The sequence below is a fragment of the Chrysemys picta genome, chromosome 1 (genome assembly GCF_011386835.1).
Source record: "Chrysemys picta bellii isolate R12L10 chromosome 1, ASM1138683v2, whole genome shotgun sequence".
Lineage (NCBI taxonomy): Eukaryota > Metazoa > Chordata > Testudines > Emydidae > Chrysemys > Chrysemys picta.
The window spans coordinates 94703517-94713949 of record NC_088791.1 but is presented as its reverse complement, the minus strand read 5'-3'; the positions used below and the strand labels follow the sequence as shown (position 1 = coordinate 94713949).

Genomic DNA, 10433 nt, shown 5'->3' with positions numbered 1-10433 from the left:
ATATCCCCAGTTCACAAAGGGGAAACATGAGAGACTAAATGGTTTGCCCAAGTGCGACAAGATGGGTGAGGTAATGCTGTTAAGTTTTGCTTTCTTTTTCTTCATGTTGTGGAGTTGCCATTTCGGATGGTAACATTCCATATCTTCCATTGTTGTATGCAGTGCAGTTGCAGCCCTGCTGGTCCCAGGATATTAGAGAGACAAGGTGGGTGAGGTAATATTGCCCAAGTGACAAAGCCAGGACTACCACCTACACCTTCTGACTCCCAGTGCTATGCTTTAACAACAACAAAATCATCTCTCCCTATAAAAGTACACATATCATTATTAATTATTAATGCCAAGAGTCATAATGGTTATTAATACATACCAAGAACAAACGTACTTGGCCCTTTAAGATTAATGCCCAGCACCAAGATGGCAGCTTCCTGTCGCTTCCAATGCCTGTGCTGTGCCCTTCGCTAAGATGGCGAGGGAGGGAGGGGAAACAATGATGTCATCGCATGACTGTGTTTTTATGAATGAAAAGAATCCTGTGAGTGAGTAATTCCAGGAAACTCATATTACAACTCAGCAGATCTCAGCCCAGAGCCCAGCTCCTCTCCAGACAACAACTTCAAACAAGCAGGTTACAGAGCAAAACCATTAAGAAAAAGGATCTCCAAGGGGATAAAGAAGGGAGGAGAGCAGCAACAAAGACTCGAACCAAGGAACACCACGCAGTAAGTGAGAACTCTACTTGTTTCTTTCCCACCCCTCCATAGGAGGGGTGTTTACAGACTTCAGAGAGGGGTGTTTACAGACTTCAGAGAGCTTGGGGTGGTGTGTTTATGTTGCTGGCTGTGTATGTGTGTATCCCACCAGTGTGGGCTTTTTGCTTTCCTTGTGCCCTCCCTACCCAGAGAAGGATAAAAAGCCTGAATGATACAGCTCTTCTCTGTGGCGTGTTTATTTTAGGAGTGCGTGTGTACAGCTAAAGGGAGGGTTGATGTCAGCTGAAATCAAGGCGGGCGAGAGTGTGTCTGGTGAAGGACATGGTTTTATCAGTTTTGGATATAAGGGGTTTATCTTCAGAGAAGCGTGGGGGGCGAGGAGCAATGGAGAGGATCAAGTGTTCAAAAGCACGGAGTGTCTCTGTGAGGGTGCATTCATAGCTGTTTTATACACACCCATTGCTGAGCTCAGACAGCTGTGAAGGCAGGAAATCTCTCAATAACAGAGAAGTTACTCATGGCGCAAATTAACTGTGTGTGGGGCATGTGTGTATGTGAGTGAAAGAGAGGTACAACCGAGGCCCTGATCTATTGAGAATCCGCTGGCACATTTAATAAGACTAGAAATGTTAGCCCTTCTATCCTGGCCAAATCTAGGATTGCCGTCTGTCCAGATTTTCTCAGGATGATCCCTTTTTTAAGGTAGTTGTCCTGGGAAATCTGTATGGGTGCTCAGTACACACTGCCAACTGTCCAGTTTTATGGGCTCAGGATCATCCCAGATATCCCATTTTTTTGTACCTCAGAGGTACACAATCACAGCCAAATGCCACCTGGGGTAAACTACGAGGACCCCATCTTGTGTTCTTTGCTTCATCTTGAGCTCCCATTGACTTCAGAGGCAGTGTTAGCTATGCAACAGTTGCAAAATTTAGCCCCTAAATTCCCTTTGAGGTTTCGTTTGGATAAATATTCTTCTTCCTTTACCTTCTGTCCTGAATTATTGTGTAGTATTGCTGTGCACTGTTGAGCAGCTGCTGAGCTTCAGCCCAGAGGTGGCTGCATTTCAGTGGCAGGTGAAGTGATCCCTGTGTAAACAGCATAGCTTGGAAATGAATTTACAGAGCACTTTGAGTTCTAGGGTTAAAAGGCGCTAGTTACATTTGCCAGCAGATGCCATACAAGTACCAGGCTTATTTCTTATTCTAAGGGTATCGGGGGGCGGGGGGGAGGGATGACACGGTCACATGCCAACATGTGATGACTTGTGGGCAAATGCTGAATTTTTAATGACTACCACTGAGTATACATTAAGCATAGATCATACTTGTGAGATGTGTGTACTGTTTCTTTAAATCTATAGCAGGAAGCCAGGCAGGAAGGGCAGGGGAAAGTTCGAGGCAGAAATTCTATAGGGAAGCAGAGAGAGTAGCTTAGGGTTAATACTTTCTTCATGTTCAATGTTAGAATTAAGCGACTCATTATCATATGACAACTATTATATCAGATCCCACACAAATACTCGGAGGTAAGGTTGCTAGGCTGTGAATCCTGCTATTGCAAGCCATAAAAAGCAAGGAAATAGCAGTTAAGGCATTCACACCCTCCCACTTCACTACACTCATTAGTTCCTCTTCTGAACCTCACATACCCCCTCCACCACCCACAGGTCATACACTGGTATCTCCACCCTCCTCCAGTGTTTGGGACGCCGCTTAACACCCAACATAATCAACATTGCTGGGATCTGCCTCTACTGAGTTAGGTTGCGGAGGATTCCCTTTGGAGTTCTCCCTCTCCCACAACACTGAATGGAGGTTTCTCCAGGCAGATGCCTCTCTTCAGGTGCAGCTATTGCTCACCCTTCAAAACCTGGTGCAGAGTGAGAGGAAAAGGTCCAGTTTTCCCCTACTGGGACCCCCTACTGGGACAGCCTAATGCACTGTCCCGATGTGGAATTACTGCTAGAATTAGATGCTACTAGCAATAGTTTTATCCCATGCCCACACACTTGCCACCATTGCTACCTCCTCCCACTCAGTGTCAACCAGTGTATCTGCCTACTTTTAGCACACCCATGTATCAAGGCACCTTTAGCTGCCAGGCCAGCTCGCTTCTCTCCCCCCATCAAATCACAGAATTACAACCCTCCTGCCACCTCCAAATGGTGGTAAGGGAAGAGAAGAAGCTACTTCTCCTCCTCTATGGGGGGGGAACCTTCCCCCCCTCCCTTAATCTAAGTCTAATGGAGCTACATGCTACAATGCTGGGCATGAATCAATACAGTGAGCCCAATACTGTTCCCAATGGAGTCAATGGAAGTTTTGCCCCTGAGTTCAGTAGGAGCAGCGTCCAGCTAAGTGGGGTTGCTGTTGGAACCACAAACGTTGAAGCATGGGAGTTTGGCAGCTAAGTACCTTGGAGGACTAGGTCTGAATTCCCTGTCCCTTGTGTGTGTTAAATCACACTCCTAAAGCAGGGTGGACTGGAGGTAGTTTATAGTCATTCCAACACGTGGGAAAAAACAGGGACTGAAAAACACTGATTAGCTAAACATGGTGTTTAATCTTCTGCATTAGCGTGTGAGGCACAATGTAGCTGAGTTAATGCCACTGGGGGACCCAGATAATTGAATTTCCTGACATTTGTGCACGAGGTATCTTAGCTTTGACATCTCACCCATGCTTCTTAAAGTAGCAGAAGACTGACTCTGCACAGACTCTGGTAACCATGGGTGGGGGCCTGCTCCCCGTCTCTGATTCCATCTTCGCCAGATCAGGGAAGTCCTACCCCAGTTTCCAACTCCACAGTCTCCTGTCTCTGACAGTGGGCATCTCAAGCTGCGCGTCTCAAGTGACTATTCTTGTGAATTTGAATTAAAGTCCTTTCACCTATGACAATGGCAGACTGAGCCCGGACAAGCATTTCTGTACTCAGCTGCAATGAACCCAGGTTACATGAGGATCTGATTTTTTTGTCTTAGTTACTGTAACCTCTTACAGTTTGGCCTCTCTGCCTCTAACAGCCCCCGCCCCCTCCAGCCAATCAAATATTGCACTGTTCAGGTCATCCACCTCTCCCATTGCTCTGACCATGTCACCCCATCCATGACCCCCCTTTTTAGTGTCTCTCTTATTGTATCCAATGCCAGCTCCTCACCCACACATCCAGGGCCCTGCATATTCCAACCCCTGCTTCCAACTCTGCTCTCATTTCCCCCTCCTTCTCCCTCACTCCCTATACTTCTCCCAACCCTCTCTTCCTTAGGGCTCTTTCTCATGCCCTTGTATCTCCACCTTTCCTTGTTCTGCTCCCTGTGGTTGGAGCAGTCTGCCTCTTCTCAACCATCAGGCAGCATCTCTCTGCCTTCAAGGCCACCTCTTCCAACACCTCCTCTTTCTCTTATCACTAGCCCTCACACCCACCCTTACCTGGGCTGTCACCCCTGTCCTGTCTTGCTTATACTGGAAGCTCATGGGGACAGAGAACACATCTTGCTGGGTGAATTCACAGCGCTCTATGGCTGCTGTTTCATGATAATCATGGTCACATTTCAGCCATGCAACCCTCCCCTCCCTGCCACCCTGCCGCAGTGGGAGAATTACCGAGAATGGGGCATGTATAGCCTTGGTGACCTTGCTGCTCTCTGTGCTGAATCACAGTGAGATGGCTTTTCTCCCTCCCACACTCCTGCTGCTTCCCTCACTCCTGCTCCTCCTCCTCTGGGACTCTCCAGACGTTTGATTGACTCAGCCACAGAGCAGAGGAGTCTTTGCCACCTACCTGTTCTGCGTCAGCCCCCAGCATGGGAGAGTGGGGCAGAAACATGTGGTGTTTCCATGAAGTGAGGTGACTCCTGGCACTGACACTGTTTCGTTTCTTTTGGTGTGTGTTTGAATGGGCTTTGTCAGAGCCCCTGGCTTCATGGCTCTGCTCACGTTTCACAGGCAAGGCAGGTAGCAAACTTGTGCGTGGTTGTGCAGGTACATCTGGGCACATCCTTGTTGTGTATTAGACCCACGTGCATGTAGGTGGGACAAAAATAGTGTCCGTATTTCTAGTGCCTTCTATCCCAAATGGCTTTCTAGACAGGGCTCGCTCTGCCCCCCCATGAGATGAAAGGTGGCTGCTCTGCGGCAGTTTAGGGCAGGTAATGAGAACAATACCGCTCAGCCAGGTGGAAGTCTGGGTGGTGTTTCTGCATGCAGGCCTACGTGAGCGTGTTGGCAGGACATCCTGCTTGCTGCCAGGGCTCTGGTTGGGGTTCAGGAGTGAAAGGGACGTGCCTCAGTCCCCTCCCGCCTCCAGTGTTGGGCCCTTGTGAAGAGTGTTCTCCATGAGCCTGGCTTGCCCCAGCTTGTGGGCTCAATCGAGTATCATGTCTGGGCACGTCTCAGCAGAGCAAAACGAGTGACTCCTTCCCTCTGCTGCTGGCCTGTCCGTCCCACATCCCGAGGGAAAGACCTGTGGCTCAGCTCAGCCCCGGCGGGATTCTGGGGGAGAGGTGGCTCAGACAGACACGTGCACCCTGAATGGCTTTTGAGGGGGGCAGGGGAGGCCGAAGGAGCCCTTTGCGCTGCTTGTGACAGGGACTCCTCTCAATTCCTCTAACTCTAGGGCACAGGACTGGGGTATTTTAGACAAGTTTGTAAGTTTCGGATGGCCACCTGCTCTCCCCCACTCCTCCAGGCCAGACTCTGACATTAATTTTGGGTCCCCGGCTTGAGCCCCCTTGTGCTTGACCTTTCAGTGGGGCTGGGCCCCAGCAGCTCCCATTGACTTCAGTGGAATCCCCTTTCCCCACCCCTCCAGCCCTGGGCACCTGTCTGTGGTCCCCAGAGAGAGTGGGGGAGGGGGAGCACAACCCCCTGCACACGTAGATGCCCCAGTGGCGTCACTGCTGAACCCCGCTCCCCTCCCTGCTCTTCGGTTTTGTGGGGGCCTGTGCCACAGCAACATGCACAGCTCCCCCAGTGGACCCCTCCTCTTATGCCTGCCCTCCCTCCCCCCCCAAAAACCTGCCTGCATCCATCTGCCTCTTGCCTGTCGCCCCCAGCCCTCCCTCTCCTACTGTAGGGCTCTGTAATCTGTCAACAAAGCTCTGCTTCCCAACCGGAGATCAAGGGAGGGAGTTTAATCTCTGCCGAGGCCCACTGAGCCAGACAGGGCAGGCCAGGTGCCTGCAGGTGAGAGGGGGGCCTGGAAGAGCAGAGCCCCCGGGCAGTTTCCTGGGTCACGCCACAGCCCTACCAGCCAACCACCCCTTTCCCCGGCCTCCCTGCTGATCTCTGGTCCTGCTGCTGCCTGTGTTGCTTTTACTTTCCCTTTAGCCGTCCTTTCCAGGCACGGACATTTCAGTGACACACACACCAGCTGCCTCCCCACCATGTTTCCTTTCAGTCAGGAGAGTTCTTGCCCTCCTGCAGTTCCTGGTGAAGGCAGGGGCCAGGCCCATCTATTTCAGGACGGATGGTGTGGGGCAGCGGGGAACCTGTCTATAACCTGCATTGGGAGATAGGTGGGGAGCCGTGGGTTCTGCCTGCTGCTGCTGGTCATTTGGGGGAAATAAGGGAGGGGAAGGAATTTTGGAATGTTTTGCTTTTAAAATCGAATGACTGATTCATTCAGTGCTGGGCCTCTGCGCTCCCCTGACCCCCATCTCTCTAGCGGGACAGTGCACCCACACCCCCGTGAACGTGTCCTCAGGGAAGAGACCAAGTGATTTATGTTCCAGGCTTATGGGGCTGGGGCAAGAAATGCTGCGGAGCAAAGAAGGGATGGGAGGGGGATTTGTAGGGCCAGGCTGCCTTCCCCCCTCCCCCCACTAACAGAGCCAGAGGCGTGAAATGAACAGGGATGGAGGGGAGTGACATGTTGCTTCTGGCTTGTTTGCAGGGTCCTCCTTTGGGGAGCACGACTGCAGGAGACAATGTCTGCAGACAGCTTATCGAGCAAGGCCCTGAAGGTACGAGTGAGTTCGCACCAAAGAGCACAGCCAGCATCACCTCCTTTCTCCCTGCTCCCCCATCCCGCCCTTCCCCATTCCTCTCTCCCACCCTCAGGAGTGGTGGAAGTGCCCTTAAAGTGGGGGGGGGCACTGGCACCTGAACCCTGGCCCCACCCCTCACACCACCCCTTCTTCCCGAGGCCCCACCCTCGCGCCTCCCCTTCTCCCCCAGACCCCACCCTCACATCATCCCTTCTCCCCAAAGCCCCACCCCCACACCGCGACTTCCCCCAAGGCCTCGCTCCTGCACTGCCTCTCTTCCCCCCAAGATCCCGGCCCCCCATCGCTCACCCTTACAGCCAGTAAAAAGGGGGAGGGCATAGCCCTCCCACTTTTAAACGTGATGGGACCATGGCCCCCTGGACCCTCCCTTCCGGCACCCCTGCCCACCTTGTACTCTCTTCTGTTCTCCCACCCCCCTTCCTCCTCTCTCCAATGCACTCTTTGCTCACCCACTGTCCTCTCTTGGCCAGATCAAGCGCGAGCTGGGGGAGAACACGCCCCACCTGTCGGACGAGGAGCTGATGGGGCTGTCGGTGCGGGAACTGAATCACCACCTGCGGGGCCTCTCCAAGGAGGAGGTGGCGCGGCTGAAGCAGCGCCGGCGCACGCTGAAGAACCGCGGCTACGCGGCCAGCTGCCGGGTCAAGCGGGTGTGCCAGAAGGAGGAACTGCAGAAGCAGAAGACGGAGCTGGAGCGGGAGGTGGACAAGCTGGCCCGCGAGAACGCTGCCATGCGCCTGGAGCTGGACGCCCTGCGGGGCAAGTACGAGGCGCTGCAGGGCTTTGCCCGTACAGTCGCTGCCCATGGCTCTGCCGCCAAGGTGGCCACCGCCAGCGTCATCACCATCGTCAAATCCGGCACCAACCAGGCCACATACTCCTAGTGCCCGCCCAACCCCCCCATGAACTGCGTCCTCCCTCCATGGCTGGGCCCAGCTCTTTACCCAGAATGGACAGCGGCTGCCCTGGCTTCTCCCACAACCCCGCAGGAGACAGAATTGACTTGAAGACCTTAAAACAAGTGGTCCCTCGATTTCTCCCCACCTTGAACCAAGCGATGGTTCAGCCCTCCATCCGCACCCCCCTCTCCCCCCATTAACTTGTCAAGCTGGGTGAAAATGTTCCGACAGGAATCTCCTAGCTGAAATATTCCCTCCCCGAACAATTGTGTACTGTTATAAAAAGTTTCCTCGTAGCTTCTCCTGCCCATCGGTGCCCCTCCCCCCATATTTACCCAAGGGGCTCAGAGACCCTTCCCATTTGTTATTGGTAGGGGTACAGCTCCACTGACGCCAAGATCTGTGAGATAAGGGGGATGGGGGGGGGGAAGAGAATCAGGAGCCAGGCCAAGGACCTATTCTACTTTGTCAAGCACAGAGCAGGGGATGGGATACCTGTCCAGAGAATAGCCAGGAGTTGCCCAAACCCTGCTGCCCTCTCTCCCTAACTCTGGCCCCTCTATTCCAGATTTTCTGTTGTGGCCTCCCCCGAGGGAGATAAACTGAAACCCTCCCTGCCCCCTTGTCAGTTGCATTTCGGGGGTCTTCACTTCCCTAAGCTGCCACACCTTTCCAGGAAGGCCCCGAAACAACTACTATTGAGAGCAAATGGCAGAGGCTTTGCTAGCTGAGTTAAGTCTGTCTTCCAGGGACTGGGCATTAAGGGGAGCCAGGGTAGTGCTGGGGGAAAGAGAGGTTGCAGTTTAATGGAGAGGGGGAGGAAAAAGAGAGGACAAGCGTGGGAGTGATGGAGAGACAACAGGCTCTCTGTAGCACGTGTCAGGACTGACTCCGCTCTTGGCCATTATAACTCAGATCTGGGCTAGACATCAGGGTGATGAGCACACTAGAAATACAAAGACTCAGCTGCAGGGGTGAATTTAAATTTAGTAGCAGGGCTAAATTTCCAAGATCTCCTGCATGGCAGGGAATTGGTTTTGAGAGAGTGACCAGGATGAGAAAAAAAGAGGGAGAGAGAGAGAAGGAAAGAGAGGGAGAGTAGAGACACTAGAAAGAGGAACAAAGCAAGTGAGGCAGTTGGATAGAGAAGTAGCAGCAGGACTATGTTTGACATACTGGAGGGAGGAGAGACTGTTTCAATCACATTTTGTGACCACAGAATTTAGAAGATCTGAAAAGAACAAAGGAGGCACAGCACGTTTCGGTGCAGCCCTGGTTGCGTAACTGGGAGCTGGCACAATTGCCAAATGAGCTGCAGAGATAAGCCACGCAGAAGGAAGTTGTAGTATCAATCTGGTTTTTGCTGGGCTAGATCCATTCATACAAAAACCAGCACAGCCTGAAAAGGCAGATGGAGCCAGTAACCAGCTGAAATGGTTGGACGCTCATGTTTGATTCTTTAGCTTTACAGATGGAATTTTATTTGGGGGGCAGGGGGGAGCAGGGGGAAGAGAGCAGTGTCCTTTTATCTCGACTTACACACATGCTCACACCCTTTCCTTCTAATGGTGACATTTCCTCCATGGCATGGTGGGACTCTTCAAAAGGCCAGCAGGAAGGAAATAAACACAGCTGTAGTGGAGATAAAATTACTAGTTACATGACAGTAGCACCTGGACATCCCCACTGAGACTGGCACCCTGTTGTGCTAGGCACTGTACAAACAGAGAGAGAGCGGGCTCCTGTTCCCAAGAGCGTACCTTCTGGGGGGAGGGGGGAGGGAGGGAGATGCAGAGGCACATAGGTGAAGTGACTAGCCCAAGGTTGCCCAGCAGGTTGGGGGCACAGCTGGGAATTGACAAGCCAGGTCTCCTGACTCCCAGTTCAGTGCCCTTTCCCCTGAACCAGGCTGGCTCAACCCACTAGCTGAGGGAAAGCGGGAAGGTGGAGAGCCCAGGTGGTGGCTCGGGGAGCAGGGGATAGTTCCCCGCTCCCTACCAGTCACAGGCACCTTTTCCAGTATAATTGAAATAGGAGCTTGGGCACAGGAGGGAGGCGGATTCATAAATAAATACGGACAGCATAGGGGTCAGTAAAGGTAATACCGGGCAGACACCATTAGGCATCTGTTAGGTTAGAGAATTAACCCCTTCATTTCCCCCACATCTGGTTGGTTGTCCCTGCAGCTTGCCCCACCACCCACCACAGTGCCGCAGCCAGCTCCAGAGCAGTGCAGCCAAACTTCCCCCTCCGTGTACTTTGTGGGAGGTTCCATGGTTAGCCTCTCCCTTCCCCTTCCCCACCTTTGGTTTATTTATTGCACGAATGTAAGTTATTTTCACGTCCTCTTTGCCATTCCGCCTCTCGGCACAGCCAGGATGTTGGTACAGAGCAGTACTTTATATTTTATATATGCAAATCACATTTTATCTTATACTTATATAGAGCAAAAAAAAAGGTATTTATTTTCTGACGTACAGTAAGTGATCTACCCGACTCCTCTGTATTTTGTAACTTTACAAATAAAGCAAGTTTTTTTCCACAGAGAGGGTGTGAGTTTATTAAGTTGTAAAACAGATCTCTGGGCTTATCAAACTGAATAACTATTGCCAACTCTTATGGTGCTCTCAATTGGCTATTTTTCTCAAAGCCCCACTTGTTGGAGTCAAGAGCTTGCATGGAAAATATCTTTTTAATTAAAGTAGTAAGTTACTAGCTCTGCCGGTTGGCCAGAAAAGGTTCAGTACATGAACCAGCTGCACCCGAAGTGCTCAGAACCTGGAAGTTGACTAAAAAGAACTCATGTTCTGT

At 51.9% G+C, this 10433-nt stretch overlaps 1 protein-coding gene across 1 annotated transcript; it reads left to right on the top strand.

The window, feature by feature from the left end:
* Window positions 1-487: 487 nt before the first annotated feature.
* Window positions 488-10166, top strand: MAFF (MAF bZIP transcription factor F). The gene is made up of 3 exons (XM_005302491.4): window positions 488-722; window positions 6609-6678; window positions 7194-10166. The coding sequence occupies exons 2-3, from the start codon at window positions 6643-6645 to the stop codon at window positions 7605-7607; spliced, it is 450 nt and encodes a 149-aa protein (XP_005302548.1). The 5' UTR covers window positions 488-722; window positions 6609-6642; the 3' UTR covers window positions 7608-10166.
* Window positions 10167-10433: the final 267 nt, after the last annotated feature.